This window comes from Podarcis liolepis, assembly GCF_965112155.1.
Source record: "Podarcis liolepis genome assembly, chromosome: 5".
NCBI lineage: Eukaryota > Metazoa > Chordata > Lepidosauria > Squamata > Lacertidae > Podarcis > Podarcis liolepis.
Window position 1 is genome coordinate 81,384,044 of NC_139556.1, and position 27,886 is coordinate 81,411,929.

General features: G+C 43.3%; 1 protein-coding gene across 1 annotated transcript; it reads left to right on the top strand.

Annotated features, from left to right (window-relative positions):
- The first annotated feature begins 59 nt into the window (after window positions 1–59).
- SLC33A1 (solute carrier family 33 member 1) lies at window positions 60–14,425 on the top strand. Its single transcript, XM_083504240.1, has 6 exons — window positions 60–1,350; window positions 3,183–3,373; window positions 6,605–6,789; window positions 8,179–8,296; window positions 9,083–9,298; window positions 10,118–14,425. Exons 1-6 carry the CDS (start codon window positions 585–587, stop codon window positions 10,286–10,288), a joined length of 1,647 nt encoding a protein of 548 aa, XP_083360366.1. The 5' UTR covers window positions 60–584; the 3' UTR covers window positions 10,289–14,425.
- Window positions 14,426–27,886: the final 13,461 nt, after the last annotated feature.

A 27,886-nucleotide genomic window follows, 5' to 3' on the forward strand; every position in this document is an offset into this window, starting at 1 on the left:
CTATAGTTCTTCCCTATCCCTTCTCTTCCCCTTGATAGGATGGCTTCCCGGTGACGTAGCTCGCCTGCTCCTCCAGTCAGATAGGACCACGGCTGCTCAGAGCTCTTCGGCTGCCTTGGCGGTACCTTTGCGAGCCGGGTTGTGTTTCCAGCCGGGGAACTTGGACGCGTCGGACCGTGCCGGGTAGAAAGTGGGGTTGGGGTGGGCCTGGGGGGTGGGCAGGAATTTATTTCCCTTCCTTGTTTCCTAACGGACTTTTGGGGGCCGGGAGAAGGGAAATTGGTGTTTTGTCGACGAGGAAGAAGCTACTGCTTTGTTTTGGTGGGGAAGCTCCGCGAGGAGGCCCGTGACTTCCAGCTGACGAGCCTGAAGCGTCCTCGACTTCTCCGTCCTTCCAGCGGGTGTGAGGGGACCCCTCTGACCTGGAGTGGGTTTGGCCCAGGTGGGAGGCGGAGGAGGGAAGGCCGGGCCCCTGTTCCAGGCGGGGCGGAGCTGGAAGCCTCCCTTGAGCTGCCCTGCTGCCGCCGCGGCGGGGGAAAGGCTCCCCGGTCCCGAGGACGACGGCGCTGGACTACGTGTGCGACATGTCCCCCACCATCTCCTACAAAGACAGCAGCCGGCAGCGCCGGCCGGGCTCCTACCAGAACTCGGTGGATATGCTGAAGAGGGAGCTCCCGCCTCCGGACTTCTGCGGGGATGGCCGCGCCGAAGTGGGAGATGACCGAGAAGCGCTTCTACAAGAGCCGAGCGTCACGCCGCTGGGGACACCCCGGGGCTACCGAGCGGAGCTGGGCAGCATCTTGCTGCTGCTCTTCCTCTACGTGCTGCAGGGCATCCCGCTGGGGCTCGCCGGCAGCATCCCGCTCATCTTGCAAAGCAAGAACGTGAGCTACACGGACCAGGCTTTCTTCAGCTTCGTCTTCTGGCCTTTCAGCTTGAAGCTGCTGTGGGCCCCCCTGGTGGATGCCGTGTACTTCAAGAACTTTGGCCGGCGCAAGTCGTGGCTTGTGCCCACTCAGTACACCTTGGGGCTTTTTATGATGTACCTTTCCAGGCAGGTGGACTCTTTGCTTGGGGAGGAGGATGGCAAAAGCCCAGATGTGGTGGCTCTTACAGTGACCTTCTTCTTGTTTGAGTTTCTGGCAGCCACTCAGGACATAGCTGTAGATGGCTGGGCATTGACTATGTTGTCTCGGGAGAATGTGGGCTATGCTTCCACTTGTAACTCTGTGGGACAGACAGCTGGCTACTTCTTGGGAAATGTCTTGTTCTTGGCTCTGGAATCAGCCTCCTTCTGCAACAAGTATTTGCGGTTTCAGCCTCAACCCAGAGGAATTGTAACGCTTTCAGGTATAAATTTTTGAAATGAATGTAATGATGCAGATCTATCCGAGAGCCCCTTTTATCTCTCCCCCACAGCTTCTATGTCCTCTTCAGGTTGACAGTTGTTCATGTGTAGTGTGGTAAGAAGTGGTGATGGATTAGTCTACCATGGAACATTTCATTTACGCCCCTCTTATAGAACTGCAAAAAGAATTACAGTACTTGTGTGGATTTGCTATTCCAGATTGCTATATCAGCTGCCCAACTTTGAAGGTTCACATTTGTTTAGGAACTGTCTGATCTTGATACACAATTTTGATAAAAAGCTGGTGGGGTGGATGGATGGGTGAAACCTGGAAGAACACATGCTGCTATATTAGTACACTTAGTGAAAATGCGGTGTTATCTTACAGAAGTTTTGGCATTTGCTGGTTCATGCTAGATAGCAATTCTGCATTTACACATTTTGCCCAGATTACTTTGCTTGAAAATGGAGCTGCCATGTCATCTTAATTAATTAATAAGCTAAACTAAGCTAGTGGTCCTCATCCATGTTGCTAACATTAATAATAATGAGAGGTAACATACTTCAGATAACTATGGTGAAAAGACCCAAAGCAAAATGAACAATTATAGCAGGCACACCCAACTTCCAAGAGACTGCCATCTACTCACACTATAACAAACTGGCAGAGATCTACCCATTGGATTGACCAGAGCTGAGCTTTTTTTCCTGCTTTTTTGGGGGAGGGGGGTGTCAGGAGTCTGCGATTGACAAGGGACGACCATGGGCATCCCGTGATCGACCAGTAGATCGTGATCAACCGGTTGGACAGGCCTGAGTTATAGTATAGGTTTACAACTAGAAGCAGAATTGGTAAAGACCTGGTCAAATCTAGTTTTTTCAGAACTCTCTTCAAGAATGGGAAACGAGACATTACTTTCACACATCTACTTTCCTGCCACCATAAGGTTCTGCATAAGGTTGAAATCACACAATTGAAATGTAAGGTGTAATCATATGGTATTAAAAACAGTTTAGAAGCAATTGTAGTCACAGGAATAGGGTGGTTCCTGAAAATACACATCTCAATTGCCAGAGACCAGAGCAAAGAGGTGTATCTTTAGCATATGTTGGACATTGTGTATGTTTCTGAAAAAATGTGATTAATACAATATATATAATATAATGAAGGTGCCAGATGTACTTCTGTGGGGAGGGAATTCCACAACCTAGGAACTACCACAAAGAATTCCCTCTCCCACAGCACCCTGCTTGAACTTTTGAGGGCAGTGGAACTACCAAGGAGGCCCCCTCTACTGATCTTGACAACAAGAGCGTCTGTATGGAAGTCATGGGTTACTGTTATATCAGATAGACACAACAAAGAGGCAACAGAGGTCCCAGTGATTTCAGACTGGCTACTTTTATATCTTGCTTTGTGCATGCATGTTTTAATTTATCACAATGCTTCCAGTTTGTTATGTAGGGTTCTTGAGGTTGGGGATAAGAGTATTTGCTTAAATGAGTTCTTAAATTTCATTAATCTTAAATTAATTTGCTTATTCACATTGTGGTCTCCAAATCCATTCAGGGAGTAATCTGACATCTTTTCTTCTGGCAAAGATTAAGGCCGCACTATGTAGACTGCTTGCTTCTGTGGAGCCCCTTATTTATTTGGATGAGCTAATAATCCAGCATAAATTACCAGTAATTGGTTTTGTGAAATCTATTTTTCTTATTGGATGGTATGTTAATTATTTTATGAAGGTTGCAGCTAGTCTTAGTGTTGGTTTTAAATAGTATGTTATTAGCATTAAGTGTCTTCATAATGGAAAAGGTTTCATTTCCCCTTCAGATTTCCTATTTTACTGGGGTGCTGTTTTCTTAATCACTACCACCTTGGTCGCACTCTTGAAAAAAGAAGATAGGGAAAGACACCCGTCAAAAGAAGAAACAAAAGGCATCATGGATACGTACAAGCTGCTCTTCTCAATAGTAAAAATGCCAGCAGTCCTTACATTTTGTGCCCTGATTTTAACAGCAAAAGTGAGTACATGATTTGTGATTATCATTTGGGAACGTGCCTCATTTTTATGCCAGTCTTAGGAGCTACTATGCCAGAAAACATATTAATTGAGAAGAGAGCTGCTATTGCTAGCTATTTATTTATTTATTTATTTATTTATTTATTTATTTATTTATTTATTAATTATTTGGTTGGTTTATATACCACCCTTTAACCAAAGATCCCAGAGTGGTGTACAACATTAAGAACATTAATTTATGGAGCATAATAATAAAAGCATAATACTGAACATAGTAATAGACAGCATAACAATAAAATAATTATAATAATAGTCAGTCCCCTCTGCCACATTTAACAAGCCATAGATTGTTTAATGGCCAAACACCCTGGTAAAGAGGAACGTTTTCACCTGGCATCTAAAGACATGTAATGCTGGCACCAGGTGAGCCTCTATGGGGAGAGTGTTTCACAGATGAGGGAACCATCGCAGAAAAGACCCATTCTCATGTTGTAAGTCTCTGAACCTCTCAGGAGTGGGAACATAGAGAAGGACAAGCACAAGGTCTGGATCAGTTTATATGGGGAGAGGTGGTCTTTAAGGAATTGTGGTCCTGAACCATGTAAGTTATGAGATAGCATTGTAGCTGAGTTGATACAAAGCAATATGTGTGTCATCTCAGGTATGCACTTCTGTAGGAGCAATAGATTGGAATCCCTTTACAGACATTACTTTGTGTGCAGAGGGGGAAGCCAATGTGGTGTAACGGTTTAGAGTGTTGGACTAGGATCTGGGAGAACAGAGTTCAAATCCCCACTTGGCCATGAAGCCCACTGAGTGACCTTGTGGCAGTCACTGCCTCTCAGCCTAACCTACTTTACAGGGTTGATGTGGGAATAAATTGAGAAGGAATGAACTAGATTCAAATACATGTCAACCTTCTGCATCTCTGGATAAGCTTGCCTAAACAAAAATGCTTTCATCTAGTGTCAAAACCGTTTCCTGCTTGGCAGGGGGTTGGACTTGATGGCCCTTGTGGTCTCTTCCAACTCTATGATTCTATGATTCTATGATGTCAATAGGCAGAGAGTTCCAATGAAATGACAACAAGATTGCATTTCTCAGTGGTTGAAGTGTTTAAACTATTGGACTTTTCAGAATTGGCATTCCAGGGGATGGCAAGCTCCCACTTTTGTTTTCTTCCTGTCCCTAACAGAGAACATGACCCTTGTTAGCTCTGTAATGCTGACTGTGCTGTTACTTTTTTGTATTTTTCTACACCATTCTCTGACATGGGAGGGGAAAGAGGGAGCCTCATGCTCAGTCTCCAGAGGGCTGCTCTTTCTTTGATTGAGAGCTCATTGAATGCAGTCAGTTGAGAGAGGAACAGAGCCGTTGTCATTGGCTCCCTGATGGCTGCAATTGAGCAGTCATATCTTAACCTAATCAGCAGGGATATAAAAGAGGATTATGACGATGGCCCCATAGCGTGCTGCAATGGATCCTAGAAGTCCTCAATTAACCATAATTTCCTCTTACGTCTGAATCAGAAAAAAACATGATTGCTACAGTTTCAAGTTCTTTGTTCTGAACCTAGTCACCATAGCCCCTCCCCCCTTTCTGGTTCTGATTTAACTCTGGTTAATTGCTGGCATTGTGGCATATTGCAGCATGCCAGGGAGGGAATTGGTAGCACAGCAACAAAACTCACAGGCAGAAGGCTTGAGCATGTCTCAGCTTATTAAACTACAGCACGATCATTCAACTTTTCCTAGGGTTCTTTCTTTAAAACTTTTTGTAATTTGCAAGACTGCATAAACAATACGCAACCGAAGCCTCTCTGCCAGGGAGCTGGATTAAAAAAACAGTTGTTGAACGAGTTTGTTCTAAAAACAAACTCCGCTCCTGAGAGCCAACCGGATTGTTTCTCAGTGACTATCATAGCTGAAAGAGGGAGGTATTGGCATGCAAGGGGAAGCTCTGTTAAATATCCCGGAAGAAGGTATTACTAGAGCGTTGGAACCCTGGACAAGAGTCGTCCACACTGTAACATTTTGTTGCAGTTCCTACTTGTTTAACAAGTAGGATTGTTACTTGGGGTATATTTATGAAGCCGTGCTAGCACTGCAAGATTATTGATCCAATACAGTGGTACCTCAGGTTAAAAACGCTTCAGGTTACAAACTCAGCTAACCCAGATTTTGCTCCAGATTGCGAAATTTGCCCCAGGATGAGAATGGAAATCGCACAGCGGCAGCAGGAGGCCCCATCAGCGAAAGCACGCCTCAGGTTAAGAATGGTTTGGGGTTAAGAACGGACCTACAGAATGAATTAAGTTTGTAACCCGAGGTACCACTGTAATTATTTTTGTATAGCCTCCCGTATTTGCCCTGATATGGTTATCAGCTGTGTTGCTTCCTGCCAAATTTTGGAATGATTCCGATTGTTTAAGAGCTGCAATCTCAAATCAAGGTTTCATACCCTACTTTGATGGCCCACCACAAACCATGGTTTATAAACTGACAGACTCAGGCAAAAAAGCAAACCATGGATTTTGCATAATGTCTAAATGTCCATGGATTTTGCATAATGTTCTATAAGTGGAGGGGCACGATTTAATTTGTCTAAGCTAGTGATTCCCAAACTGGTCCATGAACCACCTGTGGTCTGCAAGCTTCATTTAGGTTGTATGTGGCATGTAATACTGATTTTTAGCTGTATTTTGATTGTTTCTTTTTATTTCTTATATTTCATTCTATTTTATTACTATCTGCATTCAATAACTGAACAATGTAAGAGAAAAAGAAGCAATAAAAATACAATTAAAATCATACCTCATCCAGTACAGTGCATTACAATTGCTGTAGTGAGCAGAAAAATCATTAAGTGGTCTGCAAAGACACTCAGCAGTTTTCAAGTGGTCCATGGGGAAAAAATGTTTGGAACCACTAGACTAAGCCAAAGGTGGGGTTGAGAACCTATGGAATCATTGGGTGCCAACTCCCATAAACCTCAGTCAACATGACCAATGATCAGGGATGATTTGAGTTGTCTGGAGGACCACAGGTTCCCTTTCACGGCCTGCTTCTTAAATACTGATTGCTATTCTGGACCACAGTGTTGGGAGTTTGGATCTGGATTTAAGTTCCAGAAAGTCCAGGGATGGGTGACCATGAATAAGTTACTACATATCAGCACAGCAGGAAAACCTTGTTGTATGTGCGTAAGATTGTAAAAGGTTTTTATGTTGCAGATCGGATTCTCGGCAGCGGATGCAGTCACAGGCCTCAAACTGGTAGAAGAAGGAGTACCTAAAGAACACTTGGCTCTTCTTGCTGTTCCAATGGTTCCACTGCAGATCATATTGCCTCTGATTATCAGCAAATACACAGCAGGTCCACAGCCCCTGAACACATTTTACAAAGCTATGCCTTTTAGGTAAAAAGCCTCTTGATAGTTAAACCTGATAATACCCAACTCTGTTAATGTGAAACTATAATTTTGTAACCATTAAAAGCAATGAGATGTGCATGTTGGGCTTTTACTTGGAAAGCTTTGCTGTGGTTATTGGTTCAAAATCCCCTACTCTTGTTCGCTACGCAATTTATAATGAAGTGCTGTAGCTTTGCTAAATTATCCTTTACAACAGCTGTGCTTGGTTAAAATTCCACTTGTGTCAGAACAAGTGTTTTCTTTTCCACACTTAGCTTTCATTAGATGACTTTCCCCCTATGGACAAGGCTAAGTTCAAGGTATTGGTTCTGATGTATAAAACCCTGGGCAGCTTGGAATCAGGATACCTAAATCAGTCTTTAGATACTCAATGAGTTACTGTGCTCTGCAGGAGAAGGCATCCTGCAGATACCATCTTATAGGGAGGTCCGCATTCTGTGTGATGCTGAAACTGGGCCTTAAGTGTTGTGCCACATGCCATTTGGAATGCCCTCCTGCTAAATATTAGATAGGTGCCACCTCTGTAGACATTTTGACACCTGCTGAAGACCTTCCTCTTTCAACAAGTCTTTTAAGTAGAGATATTTCCCAGTCTGCATCTGTATAGGAATTGTTTTTAGATATGTTTATTATTTTATCTTTTGTGGCATTTGGGGGCCTTTCATTTCCATGAAGACCACAGAATGTGTCTCATGGATCACTCATTTCCTTCCAGCTTATATGGATGGGAAACAACGGGTTATGTAGGAGTAGCCAACATAGTATTCTCCATATGCTTTGGATTGGAACCCCTCCATCACCCCTCATCATTGGCTGGCTGAGGCTGATGGGCCTTGGAGTGCCCATCTAGAGGGGACCATGTTGACTACCCCAAGGTTAGGCAGCATAGTATCAAAGGGGCTGATTTCAGTCTTGCATGGCCTGCCTCTTTTTAACTAGAATTCCTGAAATCTACTTGCTAAGTTGCAGATCATGGTCAAGGGGGAGACATCTTAACCATGATTTGGTAAGCAAAACCTTGATTTAGCTGCCATTTGCTGATGTTAAAAGGCCCAGGGAGGAGCAAAGTGTGTGCGAGCCAGCACATTTGCACAGTTGCTTATTGTCATGTGCAAAGCAGACCTTGTTTAAGGTGCGTTACTGAATCAGCCCAAGGTTCATCTAGATCAGCATTCTTCAAAATCTGCATCTGTTAGGTAGCCCACCAGAAACTGGCCAGTGAATCACCACTGGGTCATAATCTGACTCTGCCGTGTCTCAGGTCTACCCCTTGTCAAAATTTTTGGGTTGCCTTCCTAGCTCGTATTGGTTTAATGCAGACATGATGAGGGGTTTTGGGTATTCAAGGTGTTTCCCCATATCTTTTTCCTACAGGTTACTGTTTGGGTTGGAATTTGCTTTCTTGGTTTGGTGGACTCCCAAAGTAAAATACGAAGGAGGATTTCCCATCTATTACTATATTATATTGCTTCTGAGTTATGCTTTGCATCAGGTAATAAGTTGCTGTGTGTGTGTGTATTTGAGTAGTCTATGTAGATACAAGGCTTTGATATATATATATATATATATATATATATATATATATATATATATGAAGAATGTATTGAGCTTAGGCTTTGTTACCACTTAAGGTATATTAAATTTCCTAAAACACATTTGTCTACTATCTACAAGTCTTTACTGTTACTGTTAGTACTAGAGAAGGATGGACCAGTTTCTTTCTTTTCCATGTTAAATATAGTGGGGTAGGAGAGCTGAAAATAATGCCAGTATATTTCACATCTGTCAACCAATGTGCCCCTTTAGTTTCAGGTGTTACATGGGTAGATGAGTGTATAAAGCCAGGGACAGACATTTTCACGGCTCTCTGGCAGCTGTGGTGGCTCATTTACCAGAAGTAATGTGTTTAGCATTAACTCTGGAAGTGTAAACTGTATTCTGACCAAACCAAGCCTAGGAGTATACAGATTGCCAGATGTGAATTTTTTCCCAGCTCTTCCACCGCACTATGTAAGTGTTTTCCTTACTGAAATCTTGTGTTGGAGGGTTATTTTGTTGCAAAACCACTGTTTTTGTTTCTTCCTACAAGATATGTAAAAGTGGGAATCTTTGGTCTTCCAAGACCCCAGCAGCTCTCAGCAGCTGGCCCCTTTTGACTACATTTCATGTTAAAAGGCAGCTCCACCGTGTTCCATAAGACATTTCACTAAAATAGCCGTTGCTACTTAAAGCTGTTCTCTTGCGTAATTCTCTTTGTGTTCATCTGTCTTTCCCCCAGGTTACGCTGTACAGCATGTATGTTGCTATAATGGCTTTCAATGCCAAAGTTAGTGACCCACTCATAGGCGGAACGTACATGACGCTACTTAACACAGTGTCGAATTTGGGTGGAAACTGGCCGGCAACAGTAGCTCTTTGGCTTGTGGATCCACTTACAGTGAAGGAGTGTGTCGGAGCTCAAGGACATAACTGCGGAACTGCAGCTGCTGCAGAAGTAAGTTTCTTATAAGAGAACGCTTTCATTCCAGTACTAGTCTTGATGCATTGACACTAACTTTCTGCACTGATATTTCCTCCCCATTTAAAAAGCATCTTAGGAATAGCTTTTGCTCTTGCATATTATCAAGTGAGATAATTTGCACCTCCTGTGTTAGCTATGCAAGACCTTCGCTTTATTCACCTTATGGGGTTTGAACAGTGTGATTTTAGCCACATAGTAGTGTGATAGCAAAGTTGTAAGACTTTCCCAGAATGCTTGTATAAGATCATCTTGAAAGAATAATTGTTCCTTCAGCTTTGGCTACAACCCACATGCTTTGATTGTTTTGCTCCAGTAGACATCACTGATGGGGCATTATGAAGCTTAAGGCAGCTGCATTACTCCCTACAGAAGTATAGTCTTTTAATTTAAAAGGGGGTGGGCATCTGGGAAAAACGTCTTTTTTCCCTAGATGCCCACCCCCTTCTTATTATTTTTTAAAAAATATTGTTTTTTGCCAAGCATGTAAAGCCAAATCTGCACAATTTAAATGTACACAACTTGCGAGTTACCTGTAATAGAAAATTATTATTAATGGGTGGCAACCAAAGTTAGTCATACTCTGAGCAGACCCATTGGAATCAATGGACTTTGTAACATCCACTGATTTTAGTGGGGGTACCACTTAGTTAGATACCACCCAACATACTATATTTTTAAGGATAAAAGCAGTGTGTTCATCTAGAATGCTTCATCAATGCATTTTAACTTATTTTGTTAATACATATATCTGTTCAACATCTTTTGACGCCCTTCTCCCATTCTCTCTTGCAGCTTTGTACAAAAGAAGGTGGATCTTGTATTATTACCTTAGATGGTTATTACGTGGAATCCCTAATATGCGTGGCTTTGGGATTTGTTTGGTGGTTGTTCCTCGGTCCCAAATTTAAAAAGCTGCAGAACGAGAGGGCATCTTCATGGAAATGCAGGAGAACCAGTTCATAGGAAAACACTGACAAAAGTTGTTATGGTTTTATCCCATAATGAGTACACAAAAAATAAATACATCTATGTGGGGGGAAATGGCCATTTTATGCCAAATGACTTTCCAAAAAACCAAGCCAGGAAAGTAGTATATGGATCAGTTAAAAAAGCACACACACCAACAATATTTCCCTAAGTTAAAAATGCATAAATAATCATACCGGAAACAGCACTTTAAAACTACAGAGCTGTTGTGCTAAGTTGCAGCGTCTGCCTTTTGTCTTCTGATTGATTTCTTTAACATTATCTCTAAACAAAACTTTTATGAAACCATAACATTTTGATTTAAATGTAAACGTTGAATGTATATGGTAAAATAAGCTGTAGAGAGAACAATCAATCTGATACATTTTCCACAACCCCTTTTAATTGCTGACCATAACTACGCTTTATGGGAGAAAACAATGAGTATCAAATGTATTTTCCTGGCTTCTACAAGCTTTAAAGATTTATAAGAGGAATATTTTTATAATGGTGAAAATTTAGCTTTTTTCTTTTCTTTTAATGTGCACACTTGACTTCAAGGCACTTGATTTGCAGATAGAAGTGGTTTCTTCAGGACAGCATTTGTATGAGAGAAGCAGGTTACGTTGATCACACCTGGTAGATGGTAGGCAGGCATATTGACTAGTACTGAAGAACGGGCTTCCAAAAGATTAGGGGCACATATAAGGCCAGTGAATTCAGCTTGCTTGAAAAAGCAAATATGCTGTTTCTCAAGAATTGCTGTTTTTTCTTTTATGAGGCCCAAAGAGGACTAGGCAAAAGATGTGGTGCCTTTTGAAAAGAAATGTTGATGGATTGTCCGTACTTTCATTGTTTTAGGACATTCATATCGTTCTAATGTAAGTCATTCAATCATTCCTGGCTGCTGCCTGGAATCTCCTACAACTGGTAACGCGATTTTTGCAATTCTCATTATTAAGAGGGAATCTTCTCTTTGGTGCCTTAAGGATGTACAATACAATGTATATCACATAAGAAAGGGGCACTGTTATAGTATGTTGTTGGATGTATTTTGTACATCTCTCATGATATTAAAATACCTTCAAAAGGTGTGGCAGGCTAGTGTCATACTCTTGATGCTGTCTCAGTTTTACTGGTTATTTCAAGAGGTCAATTCTTTCTGAAATGGATATTAATTCTTGATTCCAAGTGAATCTGTGATTTACGGTGTACTGTTTTTCTTTTAAAGCTCTTTTCTGAGTGTAAATAAATGTTAAGCCTATTTGAGAAGGAAGTTTACACAGCTCTTAAGCACACTTACTTGGGAGTAAATGCCACTGAAATTAGTGGGACCTACTTCCAGGGAAACGGAGTTAGGATCATAGGGTTGGGAGAGATTTTAAAATCAACAGAGAGAAAAACATTCTTAGTCTGCCCTTGATCTATATTCCTCTCCTTCTGAAGAGCAATGTATAACCGAAATAGCTGTTTAAGTGGTTTGTGGATTTCAAGGATCCTTCTGCAACCTTAAAACTATATTTATAGCCAGCTGTTTGTTTTTACAATAATAGGGAGAACTCCTGGACTGCTCCCAATCGGATTTTAAGATTGCAGCCTATCAATGATATTCATAAACTAGTTAAATCAGCAATACTCTGATTGAATTCATGGACCTAAACTAGATAACATCCAGTTTAAACATATTTAACTAGTGACTTTGGCAGGAAATTGGGTTACACATTGCTTCCCTGTGGCCACTTGTTTAATATGTTCTGCAGGTAGGCAGTATGTGCTGAGATTGCAGGTTGTTTGTGTGTTCTGTTGGTTGAGCTCCAATAACTTCATTTAGATTTGGCTGGTAGAATATAGGGATGACATTTTTATTGGTCCCTCCTGCGCCTTTAAAAGCAGCTTGATTTGCTGGCATTTGTTAGGTGATAATGCTGATCTCTAACAGCAAAGAGTTGTACCTGTTGATTTCTGTAGATCAAGCTGATGTTGAAGGCATGGTGTTGGCTGGGTTTTGAGTCTGTTAGTAAATCTCATGGGGTTTGAGACACTCTAGTCCCCACCCCCCGCTCTGGGCATATTCTAACATGGTGATATTGTTGTATTAATATCTTGTAGTTCAGTTCATATGAATAATCAGACCTGTTTACTTGAATGAAAAATCCTTGGCGCTCTCACTAAGTACTTTTAGTTTTCATTCATTGTTTACAATAAACTGATTTTGTTTGCCTTAATTTTGATCCATCCCTATTGGCTAGGTGGGACGAATAAAATGATGCTACTTTAATACTATATGTGTATGATAGTTAATGAGAGGATATTTAGTGGCTAAAACTTGTGTTTATCATTTCCATTTATTTTTGGTTTGCCGCAGCATAAATGAAAAGCCTGTTAACAGAGAACGTTTATTAACTGTCTCTAGACAATGTTAGGGAGGAGATGCTTCTAGAAAAAAGGTGTCTGGCTTGCCGAACATGCACAGGAAATTAGCCAGTGAGGCTTTTTATGTTTTCCAGTTCTGTATTACGGTTTATACAGGGTGCCAAGAAAAATAAAGGCTATGCATTTAAACAAATGTCTGATGCTGTAGAGTAAATGTTGTGAATGGCTAATTAAACTAAAACCCAGAATCAATAGCAAAGCTTGAAATAAGTTTCCTAAAATATGAGAGACATTAAAAGAAATTTCAGCATACTCCGAGAATGAAAGAAGTGCTCAGCATTACTTTTTTGCACTTAAACACATTTGTATTAAACTTGTTGTGTTGAATTCTTGGACACTCATCACTGATGTGATTTTGCAGAGGAATTCCTATAGATTTGGAAGCATATCCTGAGTTGTGCCTGCACCCGAGATAGCAGAGTCTGTGGAGTTGCTATAGGTTAAGCATCCACCTTTCACTTATCTGAATTGTACTAAATGAGAACAAAATGAGACCTGTAGTTATTGAAGGCTATCTGCATTATTTGAGAGGTAAATTTTGCTGCTTGATATAATTTCAGGTGCAGGCTACAAATGATGTAAATTGGGGGAAAGGTCTAATTAAAGTTCTATATGGTGTTCCTTTAATTGGAGTAAATAATAACGTGATACTCTTGGCATAAAATTGCTTCCCATTTTCAAGATAATGAGTGATTCCCTGACAGCAATTTTGATCATTCATGGCAATCAAGTACAATTGCCTCACAAAAAGTGGAACACATCTTCTCACTTGTATATAAGGTTCACAAGAAAATGTTTTCTATAGCAATAATCACGTCATGTGAAAGGAGAAATTGTCAAGGGGGAAGATATGCTGAGTTGTGATAAAAGTATTATTTGATAACTACCACTTGAGCTCTCATCTGCACTCTGTGATGCTGTCTTCAGTTCTGATTAGATTTACAAAGCTTTAGCTGTTTTTTTCTGGGTTTTCTATTGGCTATAAAGTTCATAGTTTGAAGAATATTCTTTTTATATCTTCAAAGGTTCATCAGAGATGACTGTAGAAGTATTGAATAATAAAATATTGCCTTTTTTTTAAAAAAGGCTAAAACTATTTGCTCGATACAAACTATATATAAAGCAAGTTAATCTACAAAGGATTTGTAGATGTACATACTTGTTGAAGGTGTACATACTTGTTGATGAAAAAAACTAAAATATTGCTCAAATGGATGACAAATTGATTTAAGTGTGAATCATATAAGTAATGGCCAGGAACTCTGTGAAACCAATTCCTTTGACTGTAATAGAGAGTGGAAACAGAAGTATAATGTATATGTTGGAATATTTCTTGACTGTTCGTTTTTTTCCTTTATAATGTGCTGTAAATTGAGGCACTGGTACACACAAAATAGGTTTGCTTTTGAAACAGCTGTTAGTCATAATGAAGAACAGAACAAAACGGCTGGACCATTTCATGATTAAAAATAGCTGACTTGTAAAATGGAACAAACGTGTTTAATTTTTCTATTTTACCAAAGCGTTTCCTGGGTTTTTTCTTCATGTTTAAGCTTTAAAATAAATAAATAAGTTCTGTCAATTGATAAATATGAGACGACACAATTACCTTGCTGAAAGTGCTAAATTTACAGAACCATATCCCTTAGGAAGTCTCAGAAGCTCTATCTATTGTTTCAATAAAGCAACATTGCAATTTTATTTTTTGTTTCTGTATTGATCAGCCAAACTAGTGTTGGGAGCCCTATTGAGAACATTGGTTTAGAAATGTGTTCATTGCTGGCGTTTGATACTAACAATCATTGCTGTGGCACTATTTTATTTTGTGCTGTATCTCCTCTCTTATTTTATGCCAGTGTCTGAGACAAAGATGGAAGCCAAAAGGGCTGTCAGAGCAGCTGGTAATTAAACCCAACAACTTAAAATGTTTATTGCATTAAGCAATAGAACAGCAGCAGCAGTTAAAACCCTGTGTGTGATAAAACAAACTGCAGATAAGTTTTTTGCCTCCTGCTCAAATGATAACAAAGTTGGCACCAGAAAAACATCTCTGGGGAGGGATGTTCAAAGGCAGGAGCCACCACTAAAAAGACTCTATCTTGAGTCTCTTAATTGAATGTGGTGGTATAGAAAGAAGGGCCTCTGAAGGTGATCTCAGGTTTTGTGCTGGCTCCTGCAGGAACGACTGAACATTGAAAGCAGTGTTTGAATGTGAAAGGTGACAGCCTTGCAAAATGTTTTAGGAACATTTGTGATCCTTTCGACTGGAAATCCAGGCCAGGGACTGATCTTGGTTGCCTCTCTATGCAACATCTGTGACTTGCAGATTGGTTTCGTATTCTCTGTTGTTTTTGGCTTCCTCCGAAGAATCCCAAGAACTGTAGCTGGTTAAGGGTGCTGGGAATAGTAGCTCTGTGATTCTTTGTGGGAAGCAATGTGCTTAAAATGTACAGTGTGGATCTGAACCAATAGTCTGGATCATGTCAGTGTCATATTCAGTTGTTTCCTTGAATGCTAGTGGGATAATTCCAAGACTGCTCCGGAGTAAGTGATTCATAGCTTTGTGTATCAAGCTTGATGTCCATGGATTAAAATCAGAGCAGAATACCAAAGTCAGGCACAGGGAGAGTAAAGTCATCACTCAATTCCCCAAGCAATTGCTCTCTTCTTGAATCACTCAGTTCCTTGCTGTGTGGGCAGCACTCAGGGTCCCTGGTTGAAAAACCAATGTTCTAGAGGTGCCCAGTGGTGTTTTAAATACAGTAGTACCTCGGGTTACATACACTTCAGGTTACAGACTCCGCTAACCCAGAAATAGTAGAATCATAGAAACATAGAACTGTAGAGTTGGAAGGGACCCTGAGGATCCCTTTAAGAACTTTGCTTCAGGATGAGAACAGAAATCGTGCTCCGGCGGCGCAGCAGCAGCAGGAGGCCCTATTAGCTAAAGTGGTGCTTCAGGTTAAGAACAGTTTCAGGTTAAGAACGGACCTCCGGAACGAATTAAGTACTTAACCCGAGGTACCACTGTACTGGTTAGAACATGGGTAGGCAAACTAAGGCCCAGGGGCTGGATCCGGCCCAATCGCCTTCTAAATCTGGCCCACAGACAGTCCAGGAATCAGCATATTTTTACATGAGTAGAATGTGCCCCCAAAATATAATCCGCCCCCCCCCCACAAGGGACAGTGGACCGGCCCCCTGCTGAAAAAGTTTGCTGACTCCTGGGTTAGAACTACAGCCTACACAGCTGAAAAAACAGATCTTCGCAAGGCCCTTTCAGCACTGTGGGTGCTATTTTGTGCGTACCTTTGGCCTCCCTGCTGCTTTTGCTTTGTCCACTCCCCAGGCAGATCTTAACCCCCTGCCTCTACTTAGAAGTTGGAAAATGAATGTTTTATCTGTGATCTGTGTCTGTAACCTAGTAGGGTCAAGTGTAAGTGCACCGTTCAGGGGACCAGATGGAAAAGAGGGCAAGGCTCCTGAGACTGAGGTAGCCCTGTTGTCAGAGCATGAGAACCTTAATCTCAGGGTTGTGGCTTTGAGCCCCATGTTGGGCTAAAGATTCCTGCGTTGCAGGAGGTTGGACTAGATGACCCTTCTGGTCCCTTTCAATTCTATGATTCTATGACTTTGTTGACTATTACTTCTGACATGTGTGCAGAAGAAGGGGTTTGGGCAGCAGCAACTTGTCACTTGATGGTAAGAGCACAAACCTCAACGCCTGTGTGATGCTTAAAGGCATTGAGCCCTGGCCCTCCTTTCTTACCTGGCTACCCTACCCAACTTGTATGCAAATGTATGTCAGCTTATTATTGGCTCTGAACCTGTAGGACACTCTGCCCTCTGCTGCTAGCCAGGGAGCTATCAGACGGTAGCATCCTCTCCCTATTGGGAAGAACATCATGGCAAAGGAAAGGCCAACCAAAGTTGGTCCCAGTCTTTGGTGCACCTACAGGGAGCTTATTCCCCTACTCTTCCCTGTCACAAGGAAACCTGTAAGAAATGAATAAAAACAATAAAAGAGAAAAGAAAGATTAGCAATAGAGCATAGCAATCTCTAGTGCGGTAACATACAGTTCGAGTAAATGCAATTGGAACAAAACTAAAAGCAGGAAGACTGTTCACAGCACATAACTTAATTATGCCAGGCTGCAATCCTAAACCCACTTGCCTAAGCCTAAGCCCTATGAAGTCAAGAGGGCTTACTTCCAAGGAGACATGTTTAGACTTGAACTATCAATGGGACTTAAATTAAGCAATGACTAACTCCCAGCTCCTGCCCACCTAGCAGTTCGAAAGCCCCGTCAAAGTTCAAGTAGATAAATAGGTACTGCTCCAGCAGGAAGGTAAACGGCGTTTCTGTGTGCTGCTCTGGTTGGCCAGAAGTGGCTTAGTCCTGCTGGCCACATGACCCAGACGCTGTATGCCGGCTCCCTCAGCCAATAAAGCGAGATGAGTGCCGCAACCCCAGAGTCGGCCACGACTGGACCTAATGGTCAGGGGTCCCTTTACCTTTACCTAACTTAATTGCATGGATTGCAGTGAGACCTAAGTGCAATTTAAGCTGCAATCTGATGCATACTTGCTTGTGAATAAGCCTCATTGGATTCTGTAAAACCTCTGAGTAGATTTTTAGTTTATTCAACTCCGGCCCATCTGGAGCTGATATGGCTCATGTCGTCCTGAGCCCAGCAGAGTGTAATCTCGTAGTCCACAACGAAAGGATAAGCAGGTATGGCTACATTGCTATTTTATTTCGCTATACCGAGAACACACAAATGTACATCATGCCTCTGTGAGAGCAGAGAGCAACTCTCTCGACAAAGAAATGACAGAACAAAGGAAACAGGAAACCAGTGTACGTCACATCCAGTCTCCCTTTCCCGTGGGAACCCAACAGTAACTGAACTGTGGAATGAAAACATTGTCTTGTGACATGCAGCTGCTGCTCAGTGAGGGAAACATAACCTTCCAAGGAGACATGTTTAGATTTGGACTATCACTGGGACTTAAATTAAGCAATGACTAACTTAATTGCAGTTCTGTGCGCTGCTGTGGTTCGCCAGAAGCGGCTTAGTCGTTCTGGCCACATGACCCGGAAACTGTACGCTGGCTCCCTCAGCCAGTAAAGCGAGATGAGCGCTACAACCCTAGAGTCATCCGCGACTGGACCTAACGGTCAGGGGTCCCTTTACCTTTAACTTAATTGCATGGATTGCAATGAGACCTAAGTGCAACTTAAGATGCAATCTGATGCATACTTGCTTGTGAGTAAGCCTCACTGGATTCTGTAAAACCTCTGAGTAGATGTGCCTAGGCTTCCTCTGAAACTTAAGTCTGAATCCAACCCAATACACCAGGCATAGGCAAACTTGGGCCTCCAGATGTTTTGGGACTGCAACTCCCATCATCCCTAGCTAACAGGACTAGTGGTCAGGGATGATGGGAGTTGTAGTCCCAAAACATATGGAGGGTCGAGTTTGCCTATGCTTGCAATACACAAACCAATATGTGCAAAAGTTTAAAGCAACCAGCAGAAAAGAAGTCTGTTTTGGCCACAGCAGAAATTCCAAGATTGGAATAGAAAACACCTATAAAACTCTGTGTTTAACAATAGTGCAGCCCAGTCCTGCTATCAAATTGTGCTAGAAGCTTATCAGATAGTTTATGTTACAAACTAGATTGAGCCCTGCATAAACCAGCTAAGAATATGATTCTACAAAGAAAGCTGTTCTAATCTAAACTGAGCAGAAAGGGTGTGATTTCTGAAGTGGAACAAAGTCATGGTAAAGAGAGTTCTGAGATTACTCTCCTGCATATATTCCATCCCTCCCCCCCCCCATTTCATTTTGTTAGATGGAGGATGTGTGCCTGTGTATTTTCAGTGAATCATGCAGCGTACACTAGATATCTCCAGACTATTTGCACGGCTTCTATTTGCAGAAAATATTAATGTGAAGGAATGGGACCTGCTACTGTGACAAACGTCGTATCCCTGACCAAATGTTAAGTCCCAGGTGAGTAATCCTGTACATATCTGCCCAGAAGTAAGATCCACTGTGTACAGCCAAGTAAGCCTGTGTAGGACAGGATTGCAGCCTTAAATGGGATGCCAGAGCTGTTGCTGCTTTTTCTTGATGGACTTTTTATTCAGATTCACATATAGAAAAAAAAATCAATTGGTATACCAATTTTGTTATAAATGTGCTTTCATCTCTTTGAAAAAACAACAACCGCTAGCAACCTCTAGTGAGCAGAACATGAAACTACAAGGTGAGTTTACACAGCGCAAGATGAAAAACCTTTAATCCCCCAAACGTTTACTATTTACTGTAAAGGGCCCTCTAGACATCTTTTTTTTATTGTGGATTCATGATGGTTTGTGCTCATCATGGTATGGGGTGGTTATACAGGATCCAGCTTTCAATTTTGCTGGCAAGTGGGTACGTTTTGGGGAAGTCATATTGTTTTGTTTCCCATCAGGCTGGGAAGGATAATCATAGAATCATAGAATCATAGAGTTGGAAAAGACCACAAGGGCCATCGAGTCCAACCCCCTGCCAAGCAGGAAACACCATCAGAGCACTCCTGACATATGGTTGTCAAGCCTCTGCTTAAAGACCTCCAAAGTAGGAGACTCCACCACACTCCTTGGCAGCAAATTCCACTGTCGAACAGCTCTTACTGTCAGGAAGTTCTTCCTAATGTTTAGGTGGAATCTTCTTTCTTGTAGTTTGGCTCCATTGCTCCGTGTCCGCTTCTCTGGAGCAGCAGAAAACAACCTTTCTCCCTCCTCTATGTGACATCCTTTTATATATTTGAACATGGCTATCATATCACCCCTTAACCTCCTCTTCTCCAGGCTAAACATGCCCAGCTCTCTTAGCCGTTCCTCATAAGGCATCGTTTCCAGGCCTTTGACCATTTTGGTTGCCCTCCTCTTCTTTGGATAAGAAGAGTTTGGATTTGATATCCCGCTTTATCACTACCCAAAGGAGTCTGAAAGCGGCTAACATTCTCCTTTCCCTTCCTCCCCCACAACAAACACTCTGTGAGGTGAGTGAGGCTGAGAGACTTCAGAGAAGTGTGACTAGCCCAAGGTCACCCAGCAGCTGCATGTGGAGGAGGAGGGAATCGTACCCAGTTCACCAGATTACAAGTCTACCGCTCTTAACCACTACACCGCACTGGCTCTCAAACTGGGATAAACTGGGAAAGTGCCATGGCACTCATGTCATATCCTCCTTGTGTGTTTCTCATAGATGGGCCTGATTCAACAGCCTCTTATGGTTTGGGGTTTTTTATGTTCATTTCCTCCCCTCCCTAAGCCCAGATCCTAGGGGTTTGTTTTCTTTAGGGAGCTGGAGATGTTAAAATGTTGGCAACATCATCTCCCCTTCACCTGAACCTTCATCAGCTATTATTGCCCTGACAGTATAGTACAAGAAAAGCGGCTGGATTCATGCTGGAGCTTGATGAAGAGGAAGAATGCTGCAAAATGACAATTCTAATTAAATTTACCTTTGTAAAACTACACGAAATGGATCTTAGTCAATGAATCAAGATAACTTGGATAACGACCCATCTCCTGCAGATGACAGGGGATTAATTACAGAGCACTTTGTAAAAGAAGGGAATTATTCAAATTTCTCGGGGTAAAATCACCACATTTGTCTTTCTAAATGTGTTATGACTGGGTACTAAGTCTCTCAGTTCATATAATATGCATAATAGCGTTTTGGAGGGGATGTTTTGGTGTGTGTGGGTTTATGCAAGTATAAAGCAGTTGCCAGCTGCATTCTTTTCATTTTTCTTTTGCTAACCTCTCTGTCTTTAGTCTCTCTAGTTTGTAGCATTAGAAAGGACAGACATGCCACTTATGAGAGATCATTCTGCTATACAACTGTCCTTCCCATAAGACACTATAGACATATCTGCATGCGTAATATGAAAAAAAAAATTAGCAGACATTTCAATTCAAGGAAAAGAATAAATATTTTTCTTCCTCGGACCATTTACTGGGGGGTGGGGAGAAATGCAACAGCCTCGTTTGACAGACGTTCGGCTTGGATATGAGTCTCAGGTTTGAACAGAACTTTGCAGGATTGCTCCTTTCTCTGCTACTGACACGTTCAGAACCGTCTATTCCAACTCTATGATTCTATGATATGAATGATGGCTGTATAGCTATCTGCCATGGATGCTTTAGTCGAGATTCCTGCATTGCAGGGGGTTGGACTAGATGGCCCTCAGAGTCCCTTCCAACTGTACAATTCTACGATGCTGCTTTGTTTTGGGTCAGATTGGCACTGCATTTAGGACAAGACTCCGACAGTAGGTACACAGGGTTTCAGATGTGCCTGTTTGTGTGAGAGAGAATGGGTATACGTAAATGGAATGGGCGCATGGCCTTGTCTCAGCGCTTTTGGATTCACCAGCTGATACTGTGGAGAAATGCTGTATTCCGTGACGGTCAAAGTTCGAGGCCTTGTACGGTTGCGATGTCGCAAGCCTGGTTGGCAGTAGTTCTGAGAGGAGAGAAGGGTGAGAATTTATTAAGCACATAAAATCATTCGAGATTGGTCTGGGTGACTGCCAGCTCTGATGGGCTGGACGTTCTAGTCTGTTGGGAATTAACAGAGTAAATTGAGGATAGGCAGTTGGGGATTTGGAGGGGTGAGGGAGGTGCAGTGGGTGGGGTGAGGGAGGGCAGAAACCTGAATATTAATACCCAGTATGTTGTTAATACTTGTCTGGTGAAGATCAGGGGAAGGGAGCCAGTTTCCACAAGCAAAACTATCCAAGCAGCCAGAAGTACAGTGGTACCTCAGGTTAAGTACTTAATTCGTTCCGGAGGTCCGTTCTTAACCTGAAACTGTTCTTAACCCGAAGGTTTATCCTGTTTCTAGTGTTGGTGTCCGGCTCTCACACTTAAGCCTTCTGTACCAGGTGTTAGGAGGTTTTTGAAAACATTCAGAGTGAATTGGTGGCAGTGGAAAACGAATGAAGCATGGATAAGCAAAATGGTGTTTATCCAAGAGAGGCTGAGGGAACCAATATCCTTGATATATGGCGTGGCATTGCATGCTCATCCACCTTCAAAACACATCTCCAAGCACATCTGCAGACTGTTTATTCTTCTTCAAGGAATAATGAATGAAGATGAATCACATCTAAAGAGACCATTTTCCACCATGACCCTTGCTCTGTTCTGCTAGAGGACAGGCTGTTATCTGGCTGGTTGAGCAGACCCGGGAACCAAAACACTGGCATAACACAAAAAGAGTCAAGTGTGAGTAACTCTGGGTTGTTTAGACTAGACAGCAGAGCGCCCGTGCAATGTATTCAGGAGAGCAATGGAGATGAAATCAGAGCTTTTCTACAAATGAGGGTTTATTGGAAGAATATATTAAAAGAAGCAATTAACTGATGGACTGTTGAAGCCTTTCAAGGAACAGAGAAAGCAGGGTTGTGGCATGGTTGTGCAGTTCAGCTTCAGAGGAGGTGGAGGGGAATGGGGGGAAATGCAATTTGAAAGGGAGAATTAAAGGGGAGAGAAATTGTACCTATCCTTTGTTTAGGTTGCATTCAAAAACCAAGGGCTTAGAAACAGATACACAGCTGGGAGCTTAGGGCAAAATCAGTAGTGGCCAGTAAGGACTGGGCAGAATCATTCAGCCACCCTCTTAACACTGGTGACACTGCAGCTTACCCGGACAGGGCAGAGTAGATCAGCAGCAAGGTTGGGGCTGTAGCATCACATTGCATGAAACATCAGATTGGCAGCAGTGGTGCACCAGTGTACCCCAGACCTCACCATCCCCTTGCCCACACCCCAGCCCCATCCAGCTAAGCTGCAGTAGTATCACTGTTAGGAGGGATAGACGATTTTGAGAGGAAACTTTCAAACTGAATTTGCCCTGGTTAGCTAGGTTTCTGCTTGTTCACCTTCTCAGGCAAAAGCACCCATAAAGGGCCACCTTAAATGGGCAGGAGGGATCCCTTTGTGCCAAGTCATTTTAAACCATTTTTAATACAGTGGACTCTCGTGTTGCAAATGTACGGTAATCCATGCGGTATGCACGTTTGTAACCCGCAGCGTCCGCAACCCGCAGCAGCGCGTCTGCACATGCGCAGGTTGCGATTCGGCTCATCTGTGCATGCGCAAAGCGCGACCGCCGAAACCCGGAAGTAACCCGTTCCAGTACTTCCGGGTTCTGGCGGTCTGCAACCTGAAAAAATGCAACCTGAAGCATCTGTAACCCAGGTATGACTGTATTGCATTGCAATAGGGCCGGCGCTACCATGAGGCTTTCTGAGTCAGCTGCCTCAAGCGCCACTTGTCATGGACTGGCTGGCTGAAGAGGGGTGGCAGGAGGCACCAGCTGGGGAACCCCCAAGGGAGCTCCCAGGGGAAGAAGGCTCAGAGCCAGGGGATTGGTGGTGGGACGGCAATGTGTGCTTGGAGGGAGAAGAAGGAGCAGACTGGGTAGAGGTAGTGTTAGCTGAAGAGGCAACAGGCTTTAGTGCAGGCATAGGCAAACTCGGCCCTCCAGATGTTTTGGGACTGCAACTCCCATCATCCCTGACCACTGGTCCTGTTAGCTAGGGATGATGGGAGTTGTAGTCCCCAAACATCTGGAGGGCCGAGGTTGCCTATGCTTGCTTTAGTGAGCAGGAAGAGGTTGTGGCGGAGAGCAGCCCAGAATCAGAGGCAGAAATGGAGGCTGGGGAGGAGGTGGGCCAAGGGGCAGAGGTGAGTCGGGCTGGTGAAGAAGCCAGGGGGTCTCCCCCTCCTGCTGCAACCAGCTCCCCTCCCCACTTGTCTCCCAGAACCTTCAGAGGTATGAAGAGGGCAGAGCAAAGACAGGCAAGAAGAAGGAGCCTCAGGTTACTTGGGAAAGACCTAGGGTGGGAGGAGACGTGGAGAGCTGTGGGAAGCTGGGACCTTCAGTCCTTGCAACTGTCTCATTGGGGCAAGACCTACTGGGAAGAGTTGCTATGCTCACTAGGCCTTAGCTGTATTTGTTTCTTTAAACAGAGAATTAACTTCACTGGCTCCTTGTGAGTTATTGCTGACCTACTCCCAATTCCTGCCTTGACACACTCTGGGTGGGGCAGCAAATTTGCATCTGGGTACTGTGCCACCCTGCTGCCTGCTTGCTTCTTTGCAGCGGCAATGCCTCCTCCCTCTCCCTGGAGCTGTTTTGGCAGGAAAGTACCCTCCTTTTTCCTTCTCCTTTTTGTTCCCCTGGCTTTCCGGCTTTCTCTCACCCTGCCACTCTCGTCCCCCATCTTGTCCCTGTGGCTTTCCTATTTTCCCTCTCCTCTCCCCGCTGCATTTTCATTCTCCGTTTCACCCCCCTGGCCTCCCCTGTTTTCCTTCCCCATTTTGCAACCCTGACTTTCCTGCTTTCAGTCATCATCATCATCATTTTTAATCTGTATACCGTCTTTCTATCTTACAATACTCAAGGCGGTTTACAAGCTGAAGAAACAAAAAATGTACATCTTATAACAATCTAATGCAATACAAGCATGTGATAATAAAACATAACTTTAAAATAGGCAACCTTCATCAAAAAGTAACATTCAACAATCATTATTAAATAATAATGACATATAAAAGTTTAACCGAAATCCACTCAACAGTTACAATAAATAATTTCTAAACTATAATCAATAAAACAACGGCAAGGCACAGTACATAAAATAATACAATACAAATTGAGAAGCAAAGACTAGAGGGTGGGCAAGGCAGGTGGAAGGAGGCCTTGCCTGATGGAGTCTCTCCCCTCACCATCAGTCAAAGGCACTCAAGGAGAGTGCAAAGCAGGACTGGAGAGAGGGTGGCCTGAGTCCTAATGGAGCAGCCTCTAGGTCTGTGTTGGTCTCTGAGCCTGATATTCTCTATCCATGCTCTAAAGCAGGCTTCCTCAACCTCGGCCCTCCAGATGTTTTTGGCCTACAACTCCCATGATCCCTAGCTAGCAGGACCAGTGGTCAGGGATGATGGGAACTGTAGTCTCAAAACATCTGGAGGGCCGAGGTTGAGGAAGCCTGGTCTAAAGCAGCACCTTTAGCAAACTACAATTCTTGCGGACTCTGCCATTTTCTGTTTTGCCTCAGGCAGCAATATGTCTTGGGCCTGCCCCGGAGAACTCAGTGTGGTTTTCTTTTTCAATATGAAAAGGAGCACATTGTTTTAGCTCAATCGTTCTTATGTTTCTGTTCAAATACTGAGTTCAATGTATTCCTACGTACGTGTTCAGAGAGCTTCAGTCTTGCTTGAAAATAAATCTAATTGATTTCCTTATGGAAATTAGTTTTAAGAAAGTATATTTAGGATTGCAGATTGAGAGATGAAAACAGTAACATCTGAACATGGTTTGGTGTAACAATAACCACACACAGATACTTTTATTTTTTTGAATGGGGGGGGGGAGAGATATAAGGGACTCTTATGGAAGTAGCCAAAAGCATTCAGAAGATTTAGGTAGACCCTTGGTCACAAGTGCTGAAAGCACTCAACAACAGCGGTATTGAAGCCTCGTGGGTCCACTTGAGATTTAAGGGACTGAAAGCCTTTTCAGGGCTGCCGCTAAAATGTCTGATTTGCTTTTGGCAAGGCCAGCTCTTTTGCAGTCTGATTGCATACAAAACCATCTAATCCACCAACCTTGAACTTCAGCTGTTGACTTGCCAATTAATCCAGCTTGAACTTTCAGTTTGCTAAATATCAAACTAACGTAACAAAGCCAAAGCCGTTTGTGTACTTAAAGTGAACCTGAGGACTCAGCTAAACCAAAATCTGAATGATTTTCATCCGTTGAAAATATCAGTGTACAGTGTATTTCAGCCTTAACAAGGAGGAGTTAAAAACCCTTAAGAATATCACAAACATGGTTGGCCCTTTTGTTAAGCAGACTGAGGCAGCTGCCTCAGGTGGCAGATGATGGAGGATGGGGAGTGTGGGCAAAATGTTGAAGGGCATAGTTGTGTTTGCTTTGCATGGCCTGCCACCCACTAAGCTAGCTCACTGCCTTCAGATGTCATGGAAGATGCCATTGCATCATCACCAGTGTTGAAATGAGATTTAACTGCCAATCCAGCTTCTTTCTGTATATGAAATTGTTGAGAAGTATGTTGCCCTTCACCTCAGGCAGCAAAATGCCTTGTGCCAGACCTGATTGCAAAATAAAGGAAAGAAATGATCACCTAAAAGCCCCTTGAACCGTGGCTCAAACTTTGGTGTGGACAAGAAGAAGAGGAGGAGTTTGGATTTGATATCCCGCTTTATCACTACCCGAAGGAGTCTCAAAGCGGCTAACATTCTCCTTTCCCTTCCTCCCCCACAACAAACACTCTGTGAGGTGAGTGGGGCTGAGAGACTTCAAAGAAGTGTGACTAGCCCAAGGTCACCCAGCAGCTGCAGGTGGAGGAGCAGAGACTTGAACCCGGTTCACCAGATTACGAATCTACCGCTCTTAACCACTATACCACACTGGTTGGATCTATGAAGGTATGGAGTGAAGTTGTAAAGGTGTTCCAAGGGTGTTTTCCGGGCCCTATGCTGGTTCTGAGGGGCATCCTAGGCCGGGAGAAGGGCTCTTTTTAAGGCAATCTTCACCAATGAGGCATCTTCTAAATATCTTGCACTACAGCTCCCATCAGCCCCAGCCAGAACAGTCTGACTGGCTGAGGTTGATGCGGGCTGTAGTCCAAAATATCAAGAAGGTGGCAGGTTAGTGAAGGGCAGCCGCTGGAAAAGGAAGATGGCAAAGTCTGGCTTCCTGTCTGCTTCACCACCCTCAGCAGCAGTCCTTGCAGAGCTGCCGCTCAAATAATGTGACAATGCTGAGAACCATTGCAATGGGCAGAGTGCAACCCCTATCATAGGGAAAACAAACAGAAAAGTTAGAAACAGGTGTTTTTTGGGCTGATTCCAGAGCAGCCCGGCTTCCTTTCCTTGACCTAGACAGGAAGTTTTACCATAGATGTTAGAGGACCCAATTCCATTGTCTGGTAGAAAAGAAGACTTCACATGCAGTGTTAGTTCCCCTGTGAGAAGTGAGATGAAGGCTAACTCCCAGTTTCAGATGGCCTGGTCCAGCTCCCCACCTCCCCAAGCAAATGTTTCTCACCCCAAGACCTCCACCCCTCAATTTTGGAAAGGCAAAGAATTAAAGCAGACACAGCACCGAGTTGGGAGTGGAGAATGCAAATTGCAGGTGGATCGTTTTATGAGTAGAGTTTGATGCAGATCGGTCATTTTATGTTTGGAGATCGCCCTCATTCAGCTGATAAGGGGTGTGTGAGCTTTTGTGGTGGACATTATAGTGTGGGGTGGCTGGCCACACCTACCACTGCCACGTGGCCCCTAGACGGTTTTGGCCCCTGAGCCAATGAAAAAGATAGTCACCCCTGGTCTACCCGTTCAGTTAGTACAGTGGTACCTCGGGTTAAGTACTTGATTCGTTCCAGAGGTCCATTCTTAAACTGAAACTGTTCTTAACCTGAAGCACCACTTTAGCTAATGGGGCCTCCTGCTGCCACCGTAGCACAATTTCTGTTCTCATCCTGAAGCAAAGTTCCTAACCCGAAGTACTATTTCTGGGTTAGCGGAGTCTGTAACCTGAAGCGTATGTAGCCTGAAGCGTATGTAACCTGAGGTACCACTGTATGTGGAGACAGGGATTGTAGCCCCTGGCCTCACCTACAAGCTCCAAACATTCAAGTGGTGATGAGAAAGGGTTCCACATGTGTATGATTGAATGCACACAAGCCCTCCTTGGGTGTTATGATTCAGAGTAAACCAAACACATGAGGTGGGCAGCAAGGAAAAGCACGCTAACTCTGCCCTTGCCCTAAACTTGTGGAGGGTGACTGGTCTGAAGTGAAGGGATGGGGGGTGGGCCTTCAGCACTTGTGGAGGCTCCCTGAACATTGGTTTTCCAGGTTTCTAAAGTGCATAAGGAGCCTCATGTATAGGCAATCACAGCAAATTGAGGGTAACCCAAATGACCAGGAAAGGGCAGAGCTAGGCCTCTCAACGCTGCTGCCTGCCCCTTCATAACACATGAAGAGGGTTATTGCACCAGGTACATAAAGTGCCTATTTGTGCACAATAGCGCCTGTTGTCGCCTTCATCTGAACATG